This window comes from Oreochromis niloticus, linkage group LG15 (assembly GCF_001858045.2).
Source record: "Oreochromis niloticus isolate F11D_XX linkage group LG15, O_niloticus_UMD_NMBU, whole genome shotgun sequence".
NCBI lineage: Eukaryota > Metazoa > Chordata > Actinopteri > Cichliformes > Cichlidae > Oreochromis > Oreochromis niloticus.
The window spans coordinates 35,486,937-35,514,601 of NC_031980.2; the positions used below are offsets into that span (position 1 = coordinate 35,486,937).

Below are 27,665 nucleotides of genomic sequence, written 5' to 3' on the forward strand. Positions count from 1 at the left end.
GGATTTATTTATGAATTCATTTATTCGTTTACCGCATATGTAGAAATAGCGAGGATTGTTGGGTTAAACTTTATTACAACAAGTCAGTAATGAACTTTCATGAGTAGTTATTAGTTATTATATAGTTGTCATATTCCTGCCTTGCGCGTTATTTTGTGAATTACATTTCAATACGTCCTCAGCAGTGGGGCACATGCGCACTGGCCGGTGGATCCCTCTCTGACCACCACAGACGATCTTCGGAGTTGTGTGCTTGTGTGTAGTGTGTGCGCTCCACTCCCGCTGGCTGCTATGACCTAGCTACCGGACGACACTTTCAGTTTTTCCGCGCTGACCCTTCCGCCTCAAACTGCAGTCCCCACACTCAACGTTACAGTTGTTTATGGTCTCATTACCGCCACTTTTTCATCGTAGCTGCTGGCCTCCGGGGCTAGCTGGCTAGCAGAGAGGGGGTGACGGAGTGGAGCCAGCTGGTCGGACAGAGAAACGGCAGCGTTAGCAAACAAGCTAATTAGCGAGAAAGACTCAGCCTGGATTATTGCCTTTAATCAAAAGAGAGCACAGGTCTGCGGCTTCACCCACTGCGGCAAAAATGAAGATAACTGTGGATTTCGAGGAGTGTTTGAAGGACTCCCCAAGGTTCAGGTGAGTGATGACAGCCAGGCTTTTTTTTATTGTCCCGTCCACTGCTTTTTTTATTTATTTATCTCAGGGGTAAAAGTATACAGCTATCTGCCTGCTAAACCCTCACGCCAATCAGCAGTAAGTAGCTAGCTGTTCGTCGCCTGCTACTTTTCTATTTTTGTCCCTAAGAGAGCTGGGGCCAGCCTGGGAGGCTGCTGCTGGGACCAGGAAACCAAACAAGAGACTCGCTGAGCGTCGTGGTGCAGTGGAAAGCTGCTCCAGTGCCTTTTTTTCAATATAAATTATGTAAACATAGTAAAATACATTAAATATGAACGCAGAGAATAGAGTCTGTCCCAGGATCCTTGACTGGCATGACCCTGCGTGATAGTGTATCTTTTCATGACAGCCAGCTTTGTGTTTACTGTGCACAGCACTGCACCTGAGGCTGTAATTCACTTTTCTGTTTGATCGCACTTATATTTCTAACTGGACCCAATGTCTATTTTCACTGTCCGCTCATTATCTTGCTTTTAAAGTAATCTGACACATTCAGTTTGATCGTTTCCATATAAAGACATTAGTAGCGTCAGTAAGCTTCTTTCCTCCTTCAAATATGAGCTGATCAGTGAAAAAAAGAAAAAATCACTGGTAACTTTACAAATAGTGTTACCATCCTTTATGGCTCAGTCTGTTTTAAAGGTGTGACGTGTTCTTTGTGTGGTTATTTCTGACATCATTACCCCCCTCCCCCCCTCCCCCTCCTCCACACACACACACACACACACACACACACACACACACACACACACACACACACAGTTCTTCTAAAGTTTGTGTAAAAATGGTTCTCACCTCCCTCCTCTAACAGTGTCCTTGCACTGTCCAGTGTTTTGAGAAAGCATCTTCCCCTCTTCCTCCCTGCACAGCCCCTCATGCTCCCTTGCTGCTGCTGCAACATCCTCTCTCACAAAAACGAGGAACAGATGTTCGAAAGTTGTTGTTGCAGTTGTTGTTTTTCTGAGACTGAGCATTTCCTTTAGGATCGTATTCATAGGGCTGAACAAAGGGGAAACGTCCCAGTCGGTCGTTGTTGCCTGGTTTAAGGCTGTGTGACCATGATTGCTCCCCTTTTACTCACTGTTTTAAACTGGAGACATTATTACTATTAAAGCTGTCTAACTGGTGTGCTGCTTAGTGTGTCAGCTGATTGGTATTTGAGCTGTTCGAGGTGCTGCATGCTGCCACAGGCTTTGAAGCCCTCACCTCTTTGCGTCATCACACTTACTTTTACTTTACATTGATTGTGGATAACAGAGCGCTGAGTCACTGCATGCAGTTTGAAGTTTTCTATGTCAGCGAGGCAGTTTTTCAAACAAAGAAAGGAAACTGCTTCAGTGGGAGTGCAGATTGAGGCTTTGTATGTGATGTATATCCAGCAGAATCTGAAATACTGCCGTCTTTCCCTACTGAAAGTCACTCATTTGTGTACAAGGCTTGCCTGACTGTTCTTATTTATGTTAGTAAATAAAAACAATCCTCATGCGCCAGGTCCGAGCATCTTTTAAGGTAATTCATTGCGAGGCTGCAGCAGTATAAAAAGGCTCGACACTTATTTTTCTTAATTAGAGCTTTTCTTTTCCCGGCACTGTGGCGGCGGGCAGGTGGTGTGTGATTGACCTTTCTCTGACCTGTAGCTTTGCTGCTGCACCTGTTACAGCAGCTAAATGACACCATTACCTTGTCCTTGCTATATTCCAAAAACAAATGCACAAAAGATGTGAAAAGTGTTAATCTGTTGATCAGTTGGATGATGTTTGCTGAATATATACTCGTACACAGAATATTATCAGGATTTAGGGTTACCTTGGGCTTTAGGAGATTATCAGAGGTGCTCTTTTTCTGACTTCTGTAGACAAACGAATCTGTTGATTAATCCTATAAAACATTAACCTAAAGTCAAAATAATCACATTAATCATTAGACTTTGCAGTAGTTATCGTTCTGTCTGTTCAAATGTAAATAACTGCTTCTCTGCCTGTCCCAATCTTATCACTTTTATTGAGGGAATTCTTGGAGGGGTTTGGATGTAGCAGGCAAAGTACTAGGGCTAGTTTGTGACAAATGAACAACAAGCAGTGAGTTTCTCCTCCAGGACTACTGAACTTACCGGTGCCACCTCACTGATGTCGGTGCCATTTGACCAGAGTACATTTAATCTTGCACTGCTGAATGACAGCATGCATAGAACCTGTAGGAACTTAACTTAGTGCTTAACTCAATGATTTCACTGTAGTACTTTTTTCTACTAGTAGTTTTCTAGCAGTTTTTTTTCTCCAATTATTTCTATGTTATGCTGCTTGGTGCTTCTACTCTTCTACATTTTGGATGCCAGCTTTATAATCCACACTAAAACTAAAGCATTGCATTACTATGGATCAAACTATGAAATATAATAAGTCAACAGCTGCATCATTAAAGTCATAATGAATTGGACAGGTGCCATTCTAAATGGTAAACACATTTAGTTTGGGTCAACACCTGGATTTTACTTAGCAATGTGTAAGAGCCTTACATTGGTCTAGGATACTTTTTGGTTACTTTTGGTCTAGGTGTGGGATCAGCATCGTTATGTACCACCCAAAAAATTGAGGTCAGCTGAATATATTGAGTGACAACGTTTTTTCTTCCCTGGTGGAAGAGGTACATTGAAATATTATGAATGAAAGATTGAAGTATATTGAAATATTAGAGATTGTGGGGGTTTTTTTTGTCAGGGCAGTGTGTTTTGATATTACAGCCTGTGCACTGTTAAGCTGCTTAAGCAGGATTCTAACTTTTACTTAAGTAAAAAGTTGACATACTTTTTTCCACTTTGCAAAACAAACAAACAAACAAACAATTATCAAATATAAAATGGTGTTCAAACTTTCGTGCAGCACTACTTTCAATTGGACAATTCCGCTCTGTCCCACCCTGGTTTAAAAACGTATGGAAACGCCCATGCATCCAGCTGACAGCGGATCCCCAAAGCTGAGCTGCAACTCAGAATGGCGGAGCTGGAGGCTGTGGGATGAGAGACTTGCAGTAGAAAAAGCAAAATCATATTGAGGGTCGCCACAGCAACCTGGCCCATGAGTCAGCTGGTAACATGAGACAGGAATGCTTGGTGCCAGTTGGCTAGCAGCAACTGAACCTTCAGAATAAGAGCAAGAGGATTTTTTTTAAATGTGTCACCAAATGTATATGGTGAGGTAAAGTCTATGAGTAGGAAACACCACTGTATGGGCAGATGTGATACAACGCATAGAACCCAACAAAGGTTCTCGTTACTTTTTGTCAAAAAACTCCAGTTTGTGTTTTATTCTGTTAATCTAATTCACATCCACTTCCCATGATTGTCTGAGCAAGGTAACAATATAGCCCTGTCTCTGTTTGGGCTTTTTTGTGACCTTTGCCCCCTTTTTGGAGAGTCAGCAGTTAGCATTTCCTGACTTAAACACTGCTGTAGGTTCATCATTGCTCCGTAGTTATTAGAGATTACTGCACCATAGTTTTCCACTTCGACCACCGCAGCTCTGCTACCGTTTATCCAACCCCCCTCTCGTTGTGTTTGGCCAGCGAAGACGACGACGACGACGACGCAGGAGACACAGAGTATGGATAAAAACATGTAATACACACCAGCGTGAATTAGCTCTCACTTGCTTAACATCTGTTTCCATTTTGGTGTTTGCTTTTAACTTGGTGCTGGAGAATATGGAGCCCCCAAATGTAGAGAGGGTTGTTTTTAAGTGGTATTTTGGCACACCCCACTTACTTTTTGGGGGGGTTTTTTTTCATCCTCATTTTTGTTGGAGAAACTGTCTTTGGTTGTAAACCATGTGTTTGGGCTGCATGAGAGATTCACCAGTGCAAAAAAGTTATGTATTTTTGGCAGTAAACCCTACTAGCCTAGTTTTCCACTTGAGAATAGATGTTGGACTCGAGAGCTTTCCTGGCTCCTCTTCAAGTATGATAGTTAAAAATTCCCTCCAGAGTGCAGCAGCTTTTCTCTCCAAGAGTATAGGAACAGATGTTTTACATATTTTATATGCTGTTCTACCCTGCAATGTCCCCAACAAAAACAATTATCTGTAGTGTCTGTTTATATGAAATAAGCAATGTGGGGGTAGCTTAAGGACCTCAAAAGTTATGGATACTTTAGGCTCTATTTATTAAACTGATCATAACATCTGAAAAACCGAAATGTTTCCAGTTTTTTAAATAGGACACACAAGAAATTATCCCATCAAGAGATTATAGTATGACGGAAATGTTTTCAGACTAGTTGTCGAGGTGAGGTAATTTCTGTAATTGGCAGAAAAGTTCTCCTTGTTTTCACTTTCCTTTTAATCATTATTACACGAGTACGTGTTCCTGATTGGGTGTGTGGATTCCCAGTTTGGCCGAGTGGCATCTCATGAAGTCACTGGTTGATGACCATGCAGTGTGATACATCCTGATTAGCTTCCCATGGGAGTCCACCTGTGGGCTTGTTATCATGCTGGGCTATTTGCAGTTTGATTTAATTAAGCTCTGGTCCATTTCCTTTTAATGGTTATTAATCAAGCCAATTAAAATGAATGAAATGTGAGGACTGAGGCTGCTCTTTATGTAGTGCCACTGCAGCACTATTTAAATCAGTAAGTGCAGAGCAGTATATCATCATAAATACCCGTGTAAATACTTTAACTTTCAAGTATACAATTATGTTATCAGAGAGGATGAAGCACAGAGAAACTGTTGTTAATTTTTTCTAATTAAGAAAATTAATCTCTCTAAAAACACTTTTTCAAAACCTCAGATTTTGTGGATTTAACACATTGCCTTAGGTATATAATTATTAACTCTGCATTTTTTAATGAGGCTATACACAGAATATTGTTTAAGTCATTAACAAAATACTTTTGTTGTAATCCTTATTTATAGCTCTCCAAATACATAATATTGTTCAACATTGATGATATTGTTTTCCCCTCATCTACAGCAAATACAGTTAAGCCTGTAACTTTGCGGCCATAAGCACAATTTTTGTAGTGTTGCCATCTTTACATCATTAAAGTAGATTTTAATTGAAACAATCAACATATGATTATAATGCAGACTAGTCATTTAATATTAGGGAGTTCATATTGTAATAATTGTTTAGGGGTTCACAGCTAGTTTTGTACACAGTCCCCCGTTTTCAGTGGCTCAAAATTGATTGGATAATTGAGTGATAAGCAGTTTCACGGCTCAGTGAGCTGTTAATGCAAGTAAAAGGGATCTTCACAGGAGGCTTTTAGTATTCTTTAGGCTGAAATCCAAACTAAAAATAAATTAAATAATTAAGGTGTGGCCACATGAACAATCTATTTCATTCTTTAAAAGAAAGAATGCAATGGCCAGCTGTAAGACAGATATTGTGGGTGATCTTTGAATTCCAGAGTTTACATTAAGATGCAAACCTCTGGGTACACTCCAGATCAACAAGACCAGTTTAGAATTTGGCAGAAAACATCTAAAAGAGCCTGAAAAAATGAAGGTTAACTTGCACCAGAGCGATGGAAAGAAAAAGGTATGGAGAAGGAGCCAAAGTAGTGGTCTGTCAAACATCATGAGAGTAATGCTATGGCATGGGCATGTGCGACTGCTAGTGGAACCAGGTCACTAGTGTTTATTGGAGATGTGACTGCTGATAGAATTAGCAGGATTAACTTTGAAGTGTACAGGTTTATACTCTCTACTCAGATTCAGCCAAATGCTGTAAAAGCTGATTCACAGTGCAAAGGGATAATGACACAAAGCACGCTGCAAAGGCAACCCAGAGATATTCTTCAATGGCAAAGTCAGTCGCAACGGAGTACGCTTTTCAGTTACTGAAGACAAAGCTGAAGGCAGCAGAGAGACCCACAAACAAACAGCAACTGAAGGTGGCTGCTGTAAAGGTGATGTCCATGGTTTCTACACCTCAGGCAGTTACTGACTGCAAAGTGTTTTGTTTTTCTAAGTATTAAAAAATAATCAACAATTATGTTAGTTACTGAAAATGTAAATGAGGGACTGACTTTAATTCCTAAACATGTGTCATTATCCAAAAAACCTACTGACCTAACTATATGTGAGCACATTAATCTGTGGATCACATTAACGCCACCGTCTAGTGAAAATGCTGGAGTTTCCACTCTTTCTCATCAGTGCGTTTCCTTCCTGCTACTTCCTTGTGACATAGGAAGACCAAATGTGAAGCTGACCTTGATGTTTAGTCAATACCACATCAGAATTTCCAAAAGCTAGTAAGCATTTATCTTTAAATAATGACTTCATCTTGTTGACGATGCCGACACTGACGATGTGTGTGTGTGTTTGTGTGTGTGTGTCTCTAATGGTGGGTTTTTACCACTGGAGGACCCCCTTCTGTGACAGCACTGCTCCACTCTCTAACAATTACAGGATCTACGTCACGGGACTGAATCTCACCCCATTCTTCATGATTCCAACTGTTTGCCTCTACCACCACTGTTATTTCAGTCCAGTGGAATAAACCCTTTTCATGCAAAGTGGTCAGCTTTTCTGGGAGAAGTAATGAAGTTCAAAAAAACAAAAAAAGCAAACTGTGTAAAATAATCTTCCTCCTGTATTTTAAGAGGTTCTTGGCAGAAGTAAGACAAGACGAGGGAAGCTGCAGGACAGTACGCAAGATATATTTGGAAGACATCAAAGTAAAGATGTAATGACGGGCTGGCACATCTAAATTGGATTAGTAATAGTAATTTAGAAGTAAGCCTGCTTGGGGCTAACTGTAACCTTTGAGCTATTTCATTTGGAAAATAATATTGTTATCAACCAAGGAAACCTTCCTGTATTCTCTTGAATATGGCTTGAAATGGCTTATTGTCACTGGAGGTAGACGAGCTCGGTATTTTTGTGTGAACAGTGCATATTAACTTCCTGAAATCCCATAATTGGTCAACCGAGAAGTCATTTTACTTCTGTATGACCATTACATGATAAATGGTTGTTCTGATATTGTGCAACGGGGGAACAGATTTCCAGCCAAACCGGTGCTTCTGCATTACACAATATTCTCCAGTGAGACAAAAATTCGTGTAAAGTATATTCTTTGATGTCTCCTTTTGTCTTTGAAGTGTTGAGGTTCGTACCGCAGGCCTGAAGAAGACTCGGTAGCAACATGAATGACAAACCTGTTCGGCTGCCTGACTTCTTTATGTAGAGTAGACACAAGCAGCTGGGCAGATGCCGGCCGCCTCACAGAGCTCCAGAGGTAGAATTATTTGCTTTTTGGAGTGTGGTCACTGATTCACTGCTAAAGAATTAGGTGTCTCCTTTTCTTTTTATACAGTATTTTACTATCCAGACAAATCATTGACTCTAGTGCTTGTAGACTAGCACAGTGAAAGTCCAGAGCTGTTGTTAGCGTTGTTGGCAGTGTTACAATCTTAGTCACCCCCTGCAAAAATAACCTTTTTATGTGGATGTTTACTCAAACGAAGTACTCCAGCTTTAAGAGGCAGAATGTCAGGTGACTAACTAGAACTGATTCAAATGACTTGAATTAATTTCCTAAAGTATGGAAGCAAGCTATTGTTTACTGTCCTGCATCTGTTGTTAGGTTGCTGCTTACAAAATGGAAGATGGATCATGTTATAAGATATGTAGAGTAATATAAGAATATTGTAATATTGGGATTTATATTCCAAGCAGGAGGCTTCTGTTTTGATGTACAGTGGTGTGGAGTCCTATCTGACATAAGCTTTTGGATCAGTGCCTTTTTGGGTCAACATAAAGGGAAGCAGGACATAAACATGGCCTCACTGATGCTGAAATTGCCTCTGATGTGGTTTACGAAGCAGACTTTTTTTTTCTCCCCCTTTTACTTCTTCATGGCCTGTAGTCTGTCTTATACCACACGTCTCTCCCTATTTAGCTCTGGCTTGATCCTCACACCCACTCAGCACTTAAACCAGGCTTAGTTCCCTAATTTTTATTGTTTCATGTAATAAAAAAAGCTAGTAATCATATGGATATTTCCTGGAATTTATTCTTGGATGCCTTGTCACAGAGGGAGGACAAGAGTGGGGTTTTTTTTTTTTTAAAGCTTTAATGGTTTGGAAATATGGATATGTTTTCTTTTGATCTTGAATGAGCAGCCCCAGCTATGGAACAACAAGGATCTGGTATCTCTATGCATCGTAACCCTTCCAAATAGTTTGCACAGTTTTCTGTTTTTGAATGATACCATAGTTCAGAGAGTTTGCATTTTGTTTTGTCTTTTGGTTACACTCTGTGAATCCTGTTTTTGCACAAACTACCTCTCTTGTTCTGTTTTTGGAGACTGATGATTGTCCAGAATCCTTTTGGACTAAGAATGTAGTAGCTTAGTGATCCAAATTGGTGGGCAAGAACATTTTATATCTCTTTACTGATGATATTCTCCTCTTTTTGTCAAATTTGGCAGGTAGTATTCTAAATCTCATTAAACAAATTGATAAATTTAGGCAGTTTTCAGGTTATGAAATAAGTTATACGATACCATCAGTGCTTTATTTAAATCAAGAGAAAGAGAATCTCCAATAATCAAATCACTGTTTATAAACGCAAAAGAAGGATTCATGTATTTAGGAGTCAAAATTACTACAGATATAAAAGTAATTGTAAATGTTAACTTGTATATAAGAAGTGAGAGAAACTTTGGATAGGTGGATGACGATGCCCATCTCTTTAATGGATGTGTCAATATGATAAAAATGACTATTTAATTCTATTGGCAAAATTTCTTTACTTATTTCAGTTGATCCCCTTGCCATTATTGAAATCATTTTTTAACATGATTCATTCAATCTTTAGTAGATGTATTTGGAACAAAAGCCCAGAAAAAGACTGAGATAGGTATATCTACCCTATGACAGAGGAGGGCTGCAGTTCCCAAATTTGAAATTGTGCTATTGGTCTGCCCAATTACGAACTGTACATTTTACTTTTCAACAGGTGTTCCACCTTCCTGAGTAGATATGGAAAAAACATCAGCAAAGAATTAGTATAAAGCTCATAAACACCAACCCCTTTTTTTCTCACCAGTTCATGGTAATGCATCAGAAAATAGGGCAAATTATTCAAATATCATCCGTATGACATTTAAGGAACTGTGTCTACAATGAGATATTTCTAAGAAGAAATGCAGTTGAGACACTTTATTCAAACACATTGATCCTTTGCATATGAACTGCAACTCGCACACATTGAAGACCTAGTGGTGAACAAATTTCTGTTCTTTATAATGCGTTTGCTACCTGTGACAAAGAGTTTAATAGTAATGGATTAGAGTCATGGAAAACTGATATACAAGGAGATGTACAACAGGATAAGTGGGAAATGACATGCTTAAGAGCTCAGAAACAAAAGATTAACACAAGACTGAGACTATTAGAATAGAACTGGTTAATGAGAACTTGCATTAGACCTTGAAAATTAAACTGAATCAGTGATTACCTGAGATTCAATATGTGTGTTTTAATTGTCTGTTTCATCTTAATGTGTTTGCTCACTCAGGGTGCATGTTTAAAATGCTGGAAACGTCAATAAAATCTTTTAAATAAGAATGTAGTATCTACAGTACATCTGTGGTCTTTACATTCAAAACTACACACATAAACCAGGCTACTGGACGTGATTTCTGTTTCCAGCTTTGCCCTGTGCACACATGTCACAGCTGTTGGCCTGTTTAATATGTGTGTATGTTTTGAGATTAATTAAAAGCCACATGTATTATCTCAGTTATCTCATGGTCACAAAGTCTGTGTGATGCACCATGTTTGCTTATTTATTACATAATAAAGTGTTGCGGTAATACTAACAGCAAGCACATTAAACATGTAAACTGTGAATAAATATATGTTATTATTATTATTATTATTATTATTATTATTATTATTATTATTATTATTATTATTGTTGTTATGTAATTATCCTTGTAGTTGTTTTAATGTACGATGATTTAAATCTCTTTCTCGGATAGTCTTTTCACACCCAAAAGTCAGCTGCTTAAAACCCAGGTCATTATATTTGTGCAGTATCTTCTGTATCAGAATACCAGGAAAAATTAAATACAAACATTTAAACAACTTGTGTATACTTCTTACTTGCCATGTTTTCATACTTGTGAAAGACAGTGTGAGATTTTTGTTTTTTGTTTGCTTTTGTTTTTTTGTATCTTCTTATCATGCAAGTGCTGAAGAAGAATGTCAGTGTGTAACCTGCTCAGATGCTAATTTAACAGTTTTAAATCAACAATAAGGATAAAACATTAAATGCATGAAACCAAACTGCGTAGACATGGTCTCAAGCAACAAAGCATTTTACCAAAATACATAAGAGAGAAACAAGTCAATATCTAAAGATCTATAATAAACAGGATGTAAGAAGAATGACAGATAAAAATAAGGTATATAGATATCCTAACTTTGTCTGATCAAATAGATCAGATTAAACAGAATAATAGAATCCAGTGTAGTTCACTTTGTGTATTGTGCAATGCATGTGGCATTTCTCATGACTGTCATATCTACTTGCTCTTTGTACTTTAATCCAGAGTGAAGGGCATACACTGCCACCTTTAGTTTATCAGATTCCAGGTGTTATACCATGTGTATACATGTATATTGTTTTTAAGAAAAAGAAGAAAACAACTATATACAAAGCACATTTCAAATGGCTTTCTTTCTCCTGAAAATGTGTTCATACTCCCCTGCAACCCGTATACTTTCAGTCTCATTTGCTAGAACCAGCTGTTCAGCTTGGCTCACTCCGGGAGTGGAAAGAGAGTTGTCAGCAGTCAGTATATCCAAACCAGCTGAAAATGCTGCCTTTCATGTTACTGCTTTTCAACTTCTGCTGTTTTAGTTCATTAGTGTTGCCCTTTTTAAGTCATGCTGCAGTATTTCTTGGTTTAAAGGCTGGTTCTGAATTTTACTTGATTTTTCAATATTTCTATTGTTGATTTGTTTGATAAGCACATAATCTTGTTGAGCCATCTAACCTCTCCTCAGCTTCGGGTCATGAACTTCTGTTCTGACCTGTAAACATTTTTTTGATATACTTCTCTGAGTTCTCTGAGTGATTTCAAAGAAGCCCCGTGATGATGATCCCACCACTGCGCTTCATAATTAGGACGATGTTTTGCTTTTGTTGTTGGCCTTTTTTTCCCAGATGGCCTTTTTTGACATTGTTTTTCCTGTTTCCTGCTGATTTATGATGTAAACCAGAGTGAAATTTGACTGTCATACCACTCATTAGAATTCATTAAACTAACCTGGTGACAGCTCTATTGAAAGGAGTCTTATGAGGCTGTGATAAAACCGTGGTTCACACTGTCCTGACTTTGTACAGAAAAGAGGGCTTAGTCACTTAGTGGATTTTGTATCGTTTTGTTTATATAGAGGAGCACTTCTACAACCCACACTTACAGTTTGCTCATTGATTTAAATACCTGCATTCAGGTATGTTTTTGAGAGGTACGTAGTTTAATCCAGTTTTCTTTGTCTATTTTGGTGACTTTAGTCTAGTAGGGACCACATTTTATGACTCTTCAGTGTAGATCTTGGTGTTTCCAAAGGTTTGTGGCTCTTCTTTCCTCTGCTTTCTCCTCTTTTGCTCATTATCCAGTTTCAGCCTGGATATGCTCCAAGTTCAGAGCTATGAGGCAATAGCCCAAATTTTCATTTTGCCAAAGCCCCTCCTTTTCTTATCCTCTGTCAGCACTTTTGCAAGTTTAGCTTGCAGGCTCAGCTTTTCAGATTAGAAGGAAATGGTCTTCTTCTTGCGGTTACTTGGAAAGCATGACAGTGACTGACTGACTGACAGTTAAAACAATTGTTAGATTTCTAGGTCTGTTCCTGAGAATGTATCTGGGTTTTCCAGTCTTCTTTCATTTCAGTGATGTTTATTATAGTTCATACTTGTGACCTGGATACTAGATGTTGTTGTTTGCCCCTGGGCAGAGAGATCAAGTGACTTTTATCAAGCAAGAACTGGCCTGACAAGATGTTAGATAACACATAATCAGATAACGCTAATTTGATTGACTGACAAACACAGTCTGTTATTGGGTAATTTTATTGTAATAATTCAATTCACTTTTTTGTAAAGTGTACAACTAAAGCTTTCCTTAAACATGTTTTAACTAACCCTTCCTTCCCTCTGTTTTTAGTGTTGGCAAGTGTTTGTACTCCTTAGGTTTGTGCTAACTACATCACCAAGCAAAAGTCAAATCCTCCTGAAGTCAGACGCTCGACACGGTCGGCAGGGCAGTGGTGATTCTGTGTGAATCACTGGAGAAATTTTCTTTGCCCGTGGCAGCGGAGAAAGGCAAACAGGGCTTGTAGCATGTTCTTTTGACCAGGGTTAATATCTGTGTGAGAGAGGCACAGTCATCTATTCCCTTTGACCCTGTTTCTGCCCTGTTGGACTACTAAAGAGCTCAGTTCACAGACTTTACTTGGACTGCTATTTAAGACTCATAAAAAGGAGCACTTTGCTGTCTTCAAGTCAAAAGCCTTCCTCCTATACTTATTATGAAGCACAGAAGATAAAAAAAAGATCTATTCAGTTAATGTAATTTTAGGTTAGCATGTATTAATCAAAGTACATGAGATTACTTGCGCAATAAAGTACATGTTGCAAAGCAAAGGACTTCTCTGTGTGGCAGCTTCTTCAAGCATTTAGCTGAATAAGGCATATGTCAGTTTCTGAAAGCTCAGCAATTTGATTTTGGCAATCCCACAGTTGAATTTACTGAGTGATGGATTTGCTGTTCATGCATGATATTCAGATTAGCCTTACCACCAGGTTTCTCCTATGCTCCTTGTAGCATAGCCAGCAACTCAAGCTAATTCTAGTTTATATTTTTAACGATTATGACTGCTGCATCTATGCACCCTGCATTAAAAAACAACAACAAAATCCCTTTCACATACAAAAGAAAGACGAGGACATGTAAATAACAATAAAATTTAGTCATACAGGTGTACCCTACCGTATCTGCAGTTCAGTATGCGCATACATCCAAGCCTCTCTTGTTGAAGGATCCCTGGCACTGACCAGATGTCCACGACTTAGTTTGAAGCCATATGGGAGAACAAACAGCTACAGGGGGTTTGGAGAAAGCCGTCCGCTGCTACTGCAGGGTGACATTCTTAATCCCTCTGCTTTACACTGACACATGGCACTCACACACTGCACTGCAGGATGTTGGACACATTTTTTTCCTTCAGTAGAATAAATTATATTTGAAATGTAAAACTGTTGTTCTTATCTTCAGTGAGTTTATGCTAAGGGCGATTGGCTGATAGGCCTGAAATCGAGAGAATCGCCGTGATAAGAAACAGATACGGTTTTATTAGTAGATGTAAACAGTTTTAATGTTGCTATTGTCTTAAGAATAAACTTACCTCAGTGTTGATTACTGCTGCTAAATGGTTATAAATGTGAAGCATGCATTATCTAAAGGCCACATCTGAGCTGCACTGCATAACTAATGATACATGACTTAACAGCAGGGCATTCATTAAGTTTTCATAATGTGCCACCACTAGTATCATCATTTAATAGCTTTTCTCCTGTTTTAAATGTGTTTCTAGGATATGTGGGCTTATATCATTGCAGTGTCCTGTGCCCACTCCTTAAAAGGGTGTTTTAACGCTAAAGGCGCTGTTGTGGTGATTGTATCTTTTAGATGCACCTTGCTGCTTTTCTGCAAATACATCCGTGTCTAATATAGCTATAAATCCATATATCATTATCAAGTGTTAGCCTTTGTACTGCTTATTAATTCTTTACTCCTGATTAAGCATAAATAAATTGAGTTTTAGAAAAAATACTCAACCGCTTTGTCTATCCTGCATTAAAAAAGCCTTAGTAATGCATTAGTTAACATCAAGGCGAGATTAATCCACAGATCCTGTGCTGGGATGACGTATTTGATATTTTTCTCCCTCTGTTGTGGTATCCTGAAGCTCGTAGGCTGTCGATTTTGTGGAGAGCCGAGCTGTGTCTCTGTCACATTTCAGAGGGCAGGACGCCAGACCTGATTTCAGGCCTGCGGCATGACCCAAAATGGCAGCTTCAGTTTGTCTGCTTCTAGACGTCTGTCTGTGTGTCTGTGTGTCTGTGCGTGTGCGTGCATCTGCACGTGCTTGTCAGTGCTCGAACGGGAGGATGTTGTTATTTACTACAGTTGTAGTTTTCAGAAACTATAATTGTGGAATACGGGAATGTTGGGGGAACCAAACTGCTATAATTATATTAAATTCTTCTGTGTCTGAAAATGATCAAGATGTTGAAATAACAGGCAAATATTTGACCCAGTTTCGGTAGCATGCGTGACAAAGATGTAGCTGTGTGGCTGTTAATTGTGTTGCTTATATTGGCATGCAGTATATTGCTTCCTTTTTACTTATGATCAACATAAGTGCCATAATGCGGAACAGAGATTAACCTAACTGCTCTGTATATAGTAGACACAGGAGGGTTATAAAGAGAACTGTGATAATGGGATGAAGATGAAGTGTATACATGCTTTCCAGCAGAATGCCTCTGAGTACACCTTCTTTCTCTGTTTCACAGCTCATGCATCCGAACGTCAATGAAGTATTGAGTCATGGTTGTGCTTCACTTCAAATCTTTGCATTTTCTGTCCTCACAGAGCCACCATAGAGGAAGTGGAGGGGGATGTGTGCGAGTTGGAATCCAAGCTTGACAAAGTGAGTACCGCCCATGAAAAACATTGTTTAATTGTTCGTTTTCTCCACCGTGCAAGCCAGCAGCAACATAAGCCATCCTGTCAGGTTTGTCCTCGGACTTGTTGCATTTTGAGCAAGACTGAATGAAAGCAGACGAGCAAACACACTCGTTACACTTCCAGCAAGGTGATGGTTTACTTGGACCAGATTAAAAATCTATCTATATGCCAAGTCTTTTATTGTAACTGTAATTTTGTTGATCAAAATCATACATTTTTAAAATCATGAAAAAGGATGTGTGGCTTTTATTAGTGATTTGAAAAATGGATTTCATGGAGGGGCCAAATGAATTCATGATGAAAGATGAGGTTAATGTTTTAAGTAGAGTTTCCAGTTTTTGTAATAGGTCTAGATGAAGTAATGCAAAGTAGTATACAAACAAAATCAGGGTTATTCACTCACTCACACTGATGCATGCATCCGTTTAGTATCTTGCCCGAGGATAGCCTATTGATTGGTAGACTACCCGCTCTACCACCTGGCTCAGCATTTACTCACCATTCAGCTTTTTATTGTTGTGCTTATTTTTAATACAAAATACTCACGCGTAGGATGGTATTTACAGACTAGGGTTGGACGATTGGATGAATATATCGACTATCAACGATAGGCTGAGCCCATCGGCCATCATTTTTACACGGGCGATTTAATTATTTGTCCATGAGTAAATTTGCTAATAAAGATGGAGCTAATAGAACCAGTCAACAGAAAGAAAAAATAATAATAGCGCTGTTTTAACAGCACCTTCTTTCATCTGCGAGCAAATGCACCCTTCTCAGAGAGCGCCCAAATGCTTGTTGATGGAGCTGCAGAAGCTGGTGATAGCCTAGCATACTCAGCCGGATAGTGGCCACGTACATGCTCATTTAAGTTAGTCGTATTTGAGTACTTTGCTCGCACTATAGGTCTGCACAAGCGGCACACCACTTTGGTTACATCCTTAAGTTTACCTCTTTCATCCCAAATTGGCACCTTTATATTTTTTTTCTAGTGCTATCAGCGTTAATGCGCCGTCATCACGACTAATGCGACTAACAACCCACCTGGAGTGCAGACTGAGTCAAAATCCCTGAAATGTCTCTGTCAACGCATTTCGGGCAGTTTGTCCAAAGTTTGTTCATTCTGCCCTCCAGATGGGTTGAGCGCGTTAATCATGATGACCGTGTTAACACTGACAGCCTTAATGGGTTTTTTGGAAATTAGTTCATCCATGTTTGGACTTCTTCTGTATTGTAAACGCGCAAATCAGTCCGTGCATGATTACATTGCCCATCAAACAGTCTGTGCATGCGCGAATATATCGCCCATCGTCGATTATTGGACTGACGATTGTCGGCTGAAAAATTTTTACATGTCGCCCAAACCTAGTACAGACTATTAAGCACTTGATGAAATCCATATTAAAGCTACAGAATCGTTCCAGACTTGATTACTTATTAAAATTAAAAAATGATTGGCTTAATAACTTTCTGTGTGCAGAGACATTTTGGGAGTGTTATTTATAGTCCTGAGTCCTGAAGAGTGCCTTTGGTACTTTTCCAGCTTTCATGCAGATTTTTCTTTTTCCCTCCCAACAATCAATTTGTCTCTTTTGGGTTTTTTCCTGTGTAACTGACATTAAACCAACCAAACAGAGTCATGTTTATCAACGGTTGTACCCTGTCTTGATGCCACAGAGCCCCACAGAATTGTTCTCTTGCTGAGAGTGAGACCATGAGATTAGAAGAATCCAGTTCCTTATTCCTCGACTTAGTCTTACAGCGTTACTCTTACACCCTCCTCCTCACTCCACCTCCGTGACTCAGCCCCAGCCTCTCTTCCCCTCTTGCTGTGGAGAGGAAGGATCTGCCAGAGAGTGGGTGTGTTTGCGTGACTATGGATGTGATAGTGTGTGTGTATATATGTGTGTGTGTGTGTCTGAGTGTGTGTGTGTTGACTTGGGTGGAGTGAAGTTGTCTTCAGATACCAGAGTTCAGCTTTTCCTTCAAGCTTGCTTACCTGTGTGACCATACCGTGCACAGCCATGTTGGATGAGAAGTAAATCTACAGTGACAGTGTCCACATTACATCTGCTGTCATACATCCTGTTTCCAAACAATGGAGTAGAAACCTTTCACATACTGGTGTCTTGTGAATGGTGTCACTGTGGTTCTGTTTCTTTGAAACTATTGCTTCCCTCAGTGTTCAGCCTCTTTTTATGTTCTGGAAATGAACCAAAAGAACAATGAAAAAGCATGTCTACCTGAAGCATTCCTAAAGTACTACAAGAAATTATTTACAGGTCGCACAAACAACAACAGAAAGCCTAATACATCTCTAGATCTAAGGGTGTTTTTTACACATGTAGTTTGTTTTCTCTAGAACAATCAGTTGGTGCCTTTAAAAACTTGGATTATTGGAGAATGTGGAGCATCCCAAAATACAAACCTTGACCTGCCGAACTGCTTTGGAGTTTGTTTTAAACCAGAGTGAGACCACCTCCTCCAAAGGGTCTCAGTGTGCGGTTACCTTGTTTACATTTGCACAAATGAACATCTGCACAGTCGATTTAAACAGACTAAACACCACAAGTGTGAAAACACCCTAACAGAACATACAGCGGGGCTCAGGCAGCTGTAGTGTAATCGTATTTAAAGATAAAGTGTTTTCTTCAAATGCAAAGGAAATGACACGTGTGCATGCTGGAAATGTGTGTGAGTGTAAGGTGTTGACCCATTTGTCTTGTGATAGGTGCTCCTTTGCTAATGTTTTGTAGTACTTTCACTTTTTTCACTTTGAGTCTTTTTCTTTTGTATCCTCACTGCTGAGATGGTTATATGATTGCTTATTCTCTTTCCGACTCAAATTTCACTCATTAGTCGTGAAGCAGGGTCAACGTGTGTTTGATCAGCTTTTAGGTGTTCATTAACATTTAGTAATTGTTGAAGGAAGCTGCTTAAAATTGGCGTTTTCTTAGCATGTCATTTAGCTGCTTTGGCTGGAGATGCACATTCAGGCTCTGTGTCATCAGCTGTGTGGGAGTAGATGGAGAGTGGCCAGAATTTGTTGGGAGTTTACATAACCTGGAATTATCTTTGCCCTCAATGAGTCAGAAGGGAAAGAAGTGGCTGTTGTTAATTACCAATAAACTGAGTAAGCACTGAGTATCTTATATTTTAGTTTTGGTCCTTTTCTCTGCGTTTCCAGTTTCCACAAAAAATCCCAAATCTATTTTCAGCAGCAGAGCTCCACTGTTATTAATAAGAGACAATGCCCTGAAGAAATCTCTAGCACTGTTTCTAGTTTGTGTTCACTGAAGTGTTTCTATTGTTAATGCATTTCTTCATTTCTCCGTTACCCCCTCGAACACTGACGTCCTCCGCTTTCCTTTCTAGTTGGTGAAATTGTGCATCGGGATGATTGATGCTGGAAAAGCCTACAACGCAGCTAACAAACAGTTTGTTAGTGGGATCCGGGAGCTTGCACAGCAGTCTGCCAAAGATGAGGTCATTGAGGTAAACAGAAATATAATTTTGCTCGATCTTATCTGCACAAAATGCTTTGAAGTATTTTTTTGTTTCTTCTCCAGCTTGTGTTGTGACAGTCCTCCTTTAATATCCAGAAAAACTTTGAAAACTCTACATCTCAGTAAAATAAACATCACAGATGGTATAAAAACATTACTGACTTCATGAGAGTCCCCAGATATGAAGAAGCCTTTAGCTCTTCTCTGTTTGTTCACTCTAAATTGGTTTCACTCTTCATCCATGGTGATATTTATTCAAGTTTGAAAACTGAGGGCTAGCAGAACCTCGCACTGTCCGCTGGGTCTCGCAGAGGTCAGATGTTTTGTTTTGTTCTCTCTTATAAATTTTGCATGCCGAGGCAAGCACTTCCTGTCTGCCTTTGTGTATTTTGTTCACCGCCTCTCCCTTTAGGTTTGAAGCTGAGCCACTGCGTGTATCTGAAAAGTGTAACTTAGCCAAAAGAATTCTTTCCCAAAGTGCTATTGTTGCTTCAAAAACACCAGGGTTTCCTTTCTCTCATACCTGAGCAGCTTTTGTCCCTGCAGCTGTGGCTTAGCAGGCATTTTGAACCACTGGTTTTAATTATATTTGACCTTGTGCTGTTTTCTGTTGTATTGTTTTATTCTTGCTTTGTCTCTTTGCCTGCCTTCATGGCTGTCCTCTTCCTTCTCTTCACAGTCCAGTCTCACCAAGTTTGCCGAGAGTCTGCAGGAGATGATCAACTATCACACGGTACGCTGACTAAAACCGGATGCATGACTTTTTCCCCCGAGTGACTATAAAATCCAGATCGTTTACAAAAAAAAAAAAAAAAAAATCCTTGTGCTGAGAAACAGAAGCAGAAAATGTCCAGTGAACATGTTTTAAAAGCTTAGCACAGAACTGAACTATGGTGGCTGAATGTGAAGAAAGTGGCTATAATAAGCATCTTCCAGGGGGAAGATTTCATATTGCTGTAAAATATGTGAAGCAGGGTGTTGCTAAAAACACACAGGAAACAATGCCTATTGTAAACAGTGGTTTTAAAAAAAGCTCCTTGGGTCAGCTGCAATAAATTCCGTTTTTATTCATTGTCAGCCATCATTAGTCATAAAAGCTTTGGGATTTCTTGCCTTTTGTTACAAAATAAAAATAATTCCTGGAGTAAAACTGTCCATGATGTCATAAGCAGGTCTGGCTGTGTGTGTGGTTGAAATCCATCTGTTGGAATAAAGCATCCATAACTGGTGTAAAGTGTTTGTTTAGTTCATCCCGCAGACAGGTGAAGAGCTTTAGTATAATGTTGACCATAAAAGATTTATTGCATGCTAGATCTTTTATAATAAACCAACATGATGCCTTTTCCCCACTCTTCAAGGAGCCCAGTAGGAGAGATCTGATTATGCGATTATTCCTTTCCTTCTTAAACTCCCTACTTGTCAGTCTCTGGTCAGCATTAAGGTGACGCTTGAAACTTTCCTCTGTTGGGCTTCTCATTAGGACTTGAGCTAGAGCCTCTTTCTCTACAGTGAATTTAGAGAGTCCCCTTGTCAAGGATTATCTCCACTACCTCTGCCTAACATGTCCCAATTGAGCCTCCAGGCATTAGCGTTGCACTGTGATTGTTACTGCTAGTTGAAATGCAAAATTTACAGAAGTAACATGGTTACATAGTTTCTAAAGGCTTTACGTTTTTGGAGAGGCAACATGATGTAGATGTAGTCATATAGATGTTTGTTCCCTTTTAGATTTGATTAAACTGGCTTCTGCACAGTTTTAGTTCTATGTTTAGGTCAGACTGCAATTCCAGGATGTTTAGTACTAGTTAGTAGAGACATTAACTTAGCTGCCTTGTTCCCTAACAGCCTGAGACTGTTACTCATTGGTGGAGACTGCGGTCACATCAGCTGACTGTCAGATAGGTTTTTGCTGCTCAGCGATCTTTCAGCACGTGATCTCCTTACAGTGCTCAATCTGTTTGTCAGTGGAGGCCTCTCTGCGCCACACTGCTCGTATTGTCTTTTTTTGACTACAAAAATGCACCGAAGCCTTATTTAAAGTGTTCGTCTGGCTTTTTTTTTTTTTTTTTGCTTGCTTCAGCTCATTTTTAAGGAAGGATGCAGGTTAATGAGGGAATGACTCATGAGCGAGAATAAACGAATCACGTCATTTCTCGTGTTTATGTCTTTATGAGGGGAGTTTACAAAGTCGGCGCGTTTGAGTAAATTTAGCTGCTTAATTGCACCCTGTGATGTTAACAAACGTCCTCCTAAGCAGATGCTGAAAACTAACTTGGAAATCACACGGGGGCTTAAAAAGAGAATAAAGTTGTCAGCTTGTTGTTTCTTCCTTAAGTTCCTCAACATGTTTAGAGAGAAACATTTTCTTCAAATGGGAAGGAGCAGTCACTCAGTCTTTCTTAGTCTTTCTGTCTGTTTTTGTTTCACAGATATTATTCGATCAGGCCCAGAGATCAATCAAGATGCAGCTTCAAACCTTTGTCAAAGAGTAAGTATTTATTAACCAGAGTAAAACTGGTTAACTTACCTTTCACAGCTTCAAACACAAAATATTCAGGAGCAAATACACTACAGGGTGATACGAACAGCATTGTCATTAAATTGCATAAGAGAATATTTTTATTTCTATGTAGGCTTCATAACTTCCTCCTCAGTTCTCCTAATTTAGCTCAGAAAATTAGGCAGCTTGTATAATTACAGGAAGGAGTTGCTTCTCTGGTTTATTTCATTATAAGGATTAGCAGTTTTTGCCTCTGGCACACCAGGACTAAACACCCACACTCATACTTTACTCAGTATCTTGTGGTGCTCAAATGTGACTTAATCTCACTCAGGAAAATGGCTGCAAATGATAAGTGTGGGGCATGTGGTTCGAGGGCTTTAACAAGAAGCAGGTCAAGGAGTTTGCCTTTGTTTTTAACCTTCTTGGATTTCCATGCGAGCAAGATTGACATGTTCCTGTTGCCTGACCATTCTCGTGCTCATTCATATTCGGAGTTTCCTGTAGCTATGTCCCTTTCCCTTTAAACTTTAACGTCTTAGACGATTGAAGTCCCAGTCTTTGTGGAAACTCATTAAAGTTTGTCCTAAATTAGGCTAAGAATTCAGTCTTTCAGTGCGAGCTTTCGTCTTTCACACGTTTGTAGTCTAAAATGTGACAGTAGCTGTCGTGTCTCTTGAGTTCTGACACTAAATGTTGAGCTCTTTTGGCTTTATGCTCGTACAGCTCAGCCCTACTCGGCCACCGAGATTTGTGGTGTGTGTGTCACGGTTAGTATAAACGATTATATACGATTACTCAAACTGCTGCTGGAAAAGCCCACATCCTTTTATAAGATTAATTGGACACCATTGAAAGTGGCTTTATCATAAAGCTATAAGTTGTTGTCCATCTATTATCTTCTGCTCTTCTTGTCTGTGCTGTGATAGGCCGAGGGGCAGGCTATAACCTCACATTCACTTCTATGGTCAGTTTAGATTCACCAGTTTACCCAAAGCCATGCATCACTTTGGACTGTGGGAGGAAGCCGGAGTACCACGAGAGACGCACAAAAACCCAGGATCTGCTGTCATGTTTATACTAATAAACCTGTCTTCCTTTGAAGTGACCTGCGTAAGTTCAAAGAAGCCAAGAAGCAATTTGACAAAGTGAGCGAGGAAAAGGAGACGGCGCTGAGCAAGAATGCCGCAGCTCCCCGTAACAAGCAGCACGAGGTGGAGGAGGCCACCAACATCCTCACTGCCACGCGCAAGTGCTTCCGGCACATTGTCCTCGACTACGTCTTACAGGTACGGATGGATGTTAAATGACAGCAAGGGATGCAAGTTTGTCAGGTGGCCTACTGCGCATTTTAAATAGCAGTAACGGGGTTTTATGCTTACACTTAGGATGATCTAAAAAAAGAAATGCGGTGCTATTTCAGAGAGATTTTGACTTGAAACTGAGGCAGTTTTCAGTCAGACTATATTTATATATAGCAACAGATTGCTGACATTCAGCTTTTAAGTATGGATCTCAAAAAAGCTGAGGTTCACATGTGTCATGTTATTACTCTGCATTTAATTTAAAAATGCTATTTTTGCACAGGAATGCTCAGAAAGAGGTTTAATAACCTGGTTAGTCGGAAAAGTTTCTTCAGGTTCCAAAATCAGTTTTTGAATTAATGTTGTTCGTCTCCTTTTGTTCGTTTTCTTTCTCATTTTCTTTGTCAAAGCCACTTAGATATTTTCTGCTGTGACCTTACTCAGTGCTCTTGTGCCGTTGAATGCATCAGCTGTGCTCTCAGCCACGGCAGTGCTGATGAATGCTTTGTGGTTTCTGATAAGGCAGCTGGCGGCCCTGTTATTGAATCTCCCTCCCAAAAGAACAGACAATGCTGTATGGGCACCGTTCACTCCTTGAGCAAATGAGATGGTGAATTGAAACCAAACTGGAGGTTTTAATATAGGTTTGGCAGTGTGCTCCAGTGGCCCACTCTATAATCACCCTCTCATAAAAAAGAGTCCTGGCTGTGAGAAATGAGTCTGGTTTTTATCTCGCTTTTTAGTGTGCTTATAGGAAATCTATAAGCTAGCAGCTAGCTCAGCTGATTTTTAAATGGGTCTCCATTAAAGTTTCACATTTGGGCAGTGCTGTCAGCACTTTAAAAACTAACTTCTGCAGCGGTGCTTGCAGGAAACATTTGAGACAGATTTTAACTGTATTTTTTTTTTTTTGTGCTTCTTAGTTCATTTTTTTCATCTTTGTGGCATTTGTGCTTGATTATACAGTACGCAGTTTATAGTGACATGCAAGATGGTAGAGGGAGAAGAAAATATATGAGTGAGGTTGTGAGCCAGACTCGCATTCACGATGTTTTAAGAATGAAGCATGTCTCTTTTACTATGTTGTGCCACGTAGAGCTGGAGCATAAAATATTAAACTTCAGGGATTTCCTGGCTCACTGTTGGTGAAGTGTGCTGCTAGTCTGGAAAAATGGAAAAGCATCTCGCTCAGTAACCCACCCCCAGCCCCGTATGTTACCACTTCTATTGTTTTCACCACTATTAGAGATAAGTGAAAGTTGTTTGTATGTAAAAACTTGACAAACCAAACGTGACAAATTGAAATGTTACATTCTCACAAGTTTGCAATTGCCACAGCTTCACCAACCAATTTCCAAATAACTGCTCTGATAGTTTGCTTGCGGCTGTAGTGTTGACACTATATTACACACTGAGAGTTAAATAACCATCGTTTAGAGGTGCTGCTCTGGTCAAAGCTACTAATTGACTGTAATCGAGAAGGAGGGGGGCTTGTAAAAGTCGTGATGCATCAACTGTTGTGGTTTGGAGATGGAAAAAAATAAGCTTCCTCCCCAGGATGGGAGTTAACATCTGTGTATAAACACAAGTGTGGTTAGAGTTGCTTGAGAAAATTGCCTTAAAACCTGCAGCCATGAAATTACTGCTGACCATAAAAGACATTTCCTTTACTTTTATTCTCCGGGGTATTGAAGCATGGTGACCCTGCTTTCACTACACAAACAAAAAGGGACCGCTGGACTTAGGTTAATTCAGAAGTATGAAGCGAAGTGTGGGATTACTTCTGAAGCTGCCCTTCCTTCCCCACTAGCTAAATGTGTTACCACACCCAGTCAGTGACTCTGCTGTCACACAGCACAGTCACTGACAGTAACATGAAACAGCCAAGTATCAGCATCTGTTTTTACAATCCACCACAACACATCCCTGCTCTGCAGCATTAAGCTATGAGAAAATCCAAGGCCAGATGAGGACGGCAGTAATTAGTCTGGACAAATGGCAGAGCCTTCTTCACAAACATTCACACACAGAAGGAGACGGAGAGACAGGAGGCGATGAGGCAAAGATGAAAAGTGAGACAGGCTTCAACCCACATCCCTAAACATGAGGTAGAGGGCTCCCCCTGGTGCTGGTATAGTGAAACGCTGCCTATTAATGCTTAGGGAGATGGCGTGATTTTATCCAGCCTCAGTAGTAGTCATTTCACGCCTGTCAGCTTTCTTTGATTTTTCTCAGGCACTTCTTTTTGTTTCAACCCCCCCAGCTCGTCTCATTTTCTGTTCTGTCTCATGCTCTTTAAGCCTTTCCCCCCATCTCCACTCCACTTTTTACTCTCTCTGCATTTTTCTGTCAGATACCGCATTGTCCCAGATATTTTCTCATAATAATCCCTACTTCTCCCTGTTTTGGTTTTTATGAACTTTCAGATAAACGTGCTACAGTCCAAGAGAAGGTCGGAGATCCTAAAATCAGTAAGTTTACTCGTTCTCTCAAATTAAATGAGCTTTCTGTTCTGGGTCGTTCACTCTCAGTTCATCAACTGCCTCCCACGTGACCAGATTAGCCTGAAAAATTCAAATAGGAGTGTTTTAAAGATTTGTGTTGGTAAAGAGTCAAAATCCCAAATGTTACATGTAATATTAAAATGAACCTGCTCTGACTGAAAGGAGCAAGACAGATGAAAATGTATTTTCATGTGTAAGCTTCATTATCTGTAAAACCATTCTCCCTCTGCACTCTAAACGATGAGATTTAATGCCTCGAGATATATCAGTAAAGCTGGTGTTTGATGACTATTAGTATAGAGTCCGGGTTTTTCCAAGGGTAGCCCCGGTAAGCTGTAGAGAGAAATCACAGCCAGTCATTGTGTTTTGAAGCAGGCCTGAAACAGAAACTGCTCAGTTCAGGAAACAGAAACCATGATCACTCCTTCTAGGTATCCAAGGGAGGGTTAAAAAATGATGCTTGAAAACTGTGGGAAGTGACACGGGTGTTTTTAGACAAAGGATTTTAAGGGACCTTTTACAGTAGGGAAATTTTGCATGCTTCCTATTAAGAATGAGCTTTTTCCAGTTGAAAGACAAATCTATGATGGTCACTTGGGGGTTTTTTTCTGTTTAAATTTGATGAATGGAGATGGAAAGACCCTTCTTCCTCTTAGCTGTTTTAATAAATATATTGTTGTTGTTTTTTTTATAGATGCTGTCTTTCATGTACGCCCATCTGACGTTTTTCCACCAAGGTTATGACCTCTTCAGTGAACTGCAGCCTCTTATGAAACAGCTGGGAGGGCAGGTACAGGCTATACTCTGCACACACATACACCCATAATTAGGGTTGGTGTGTTCCTATGTTACCTGTGTCCAAATATAAAAATCTTCCAGGACTTTCAGACACTGATGGATCCAAACACACAGCCACAGTTAAAAAGGCGCTCATATTTTTACATAAATATATCTAACTAGTATCTGCTGTTGTTCCTATTTGTTCCCTCGGCTTGCGTAGCGTACGTACAGCTCGCTGCTATTTTGGTTTTATTATTGATTTGTTGGACGATATCATAAACTCACGATGTTATTTTTAGTAGTAGCAGCAGAATAATTGCTTTCCCAGTTTACATAACGGTGCACTGTAAAGAGTAAACACTTTATATTATGAAGGAAAGACTAATATTTATATTATTTTTTTCTGTTCACTTTTTCTGTATGCGGTCCTGCATTTACAGACATTTTTCTGATTAGCGTTAATTGGCTAAAGTGAAAGTAGTGCTTAAAGAAACTGGTTCGCTTGTCTTTCTTTTTCCATTAGACCAGGGGTGGGGAACTCCAGGCCTCAAGGGCCGGTGTCTTCCAGGTTTTAGATCTCACCCTGGGTCAACACACCTGAATGATTAGTTCATTACCAGGCCTCTGGAGATGTTGCAACACTTTACTCTGAAACTCATCTCTTCACATCTTGCTCATCTGCTTTGTTGTCGCCTTTCATTTTAACTTGTGTGTATTTCTAAACTAGTATTTCTGGTAATGACAATGTGAAAATACATCTGCCCAACCATAAGTTCAGCTGCAAATTGAGTTCGCCACTCTTCTCCCTCTGTGTTTGTGTTTCTATCGGTGTGTGTGGGTTTGTGTGTACTGCAGTACTTTCGTCAACTCAGTTTCCACCCTCGTGTGTGTCTGTGTGCATCCTCTCATAAACAAAGCCCTTCCTCTGAGCCTGAATGTTACTTAAAGATTATAATCACAGTGAAGCTTTTACATTTAGCGGGAATGAGGAAGAAGGTTGTGAGCTGGAACGGGTTTTCCCACAGTTGGACTCGGAGGGTTGACAGTCAGCTGAGTGAAAGAAGCAAGGCTCTGGAATATATAGGCTGTTTGCTCAGAGGCTGAAGCAGCATAACATTTGAATGGACAAAAGTGTGTACAAGACCAAGGAGAAAGGAGTGCCGTCACAAGAGGCAGAGAAGTAGAGAAAAGAGGAGCTTGTTAAACATATAGCCAAACTATGAAAGAAGGAAATGCAGTGTGGAGTTTTTTTGGGGACTTTTTTGACAGCCAGATCTGAGGAGCCCATTCAGCAGCTCTTAATTGGGTTGGAGAGAAGCGTGTGGTTTCTTACCCTTGTGTTCTGAAGTCGGAAACTTCTCATTGACAGAAAAAAAGAAGAGAGAGGAGCGAGGAAGGCTGGACCTCTTTGAAAAGCAGATTTTAGGAAAGGATAAGAGGCAGAGTGTAATCTTCTTGAAGCTAAATGTGACTGAAGAAGCACAGAAAGGCATGGACTCGAAAGACCGACGGAGAGAGAAGCGAGTGTTGTGTGAGGAAAAGGGGAAAAAAGGACAGAACTGAAAAAGACCCTGAAGAGGGAGGGGAAAAAAGAGACAGAGGGTTTGTTTT

The 27,665-nt window shown here is 39.8% G+C and overlaps 1 protein-coding gene across 9 annotated transcripts in view; it reads left to right on the top strand.

Moving 5' to 3' along the window:
• The first annotated feature begins 189 nt into the window (after positions 1-189).
• LOC100711780 (arf-GAP with coiled-coil, ANK repeat and PH domain-containing protein 2) overlaps positions 190-27,665 on the top strand; it is a 50,001-nt gene continuing 22,525 nt past the window's right edge. For 6 of the 9 annotated variants that reach the window (XR_003214255.1, XR_003214254.1, XR_003214250.1 and 3 more), the window contains exons 1-8: positions 191-645; positions 15,365-15,422; positions 18,836-18,955; positions 19,646-19,699; positions 21,396-21,454; positions 22,572-22,755; positions 25,197-25,241; positions 25,969-26,064. Coding sequence is in view for 2 of the 9 variants with exons in the window: in XM_013264160.3 (XP_013119614.1) it covers positions 593-645; positions 15,365-15,422; positions 18,836-18,955; positions 19,646-19,699; positions 21,396-21,454; positions 22,572-22,755; positions 25,197-25,241; positions 25,969-26,064 (669 nt within the window). In the remaining 7 variants the exon portion in view is untranslated. Of the gene's footprint in view, positions 646-15,364; positions 15,423-18,835; positions 18,956-19,645; positions 19,700-21,395; positions 21,455-22,571; positions 22,756-25,196; positions 25,242-25,968; positions 26,065-27,665 lie in introns of all 9 variants that reach the window. The other 3 variants (XR_003214253.1, XM_013264165.3, XR_003214251.1) reach the window with 2 other exon arrangements.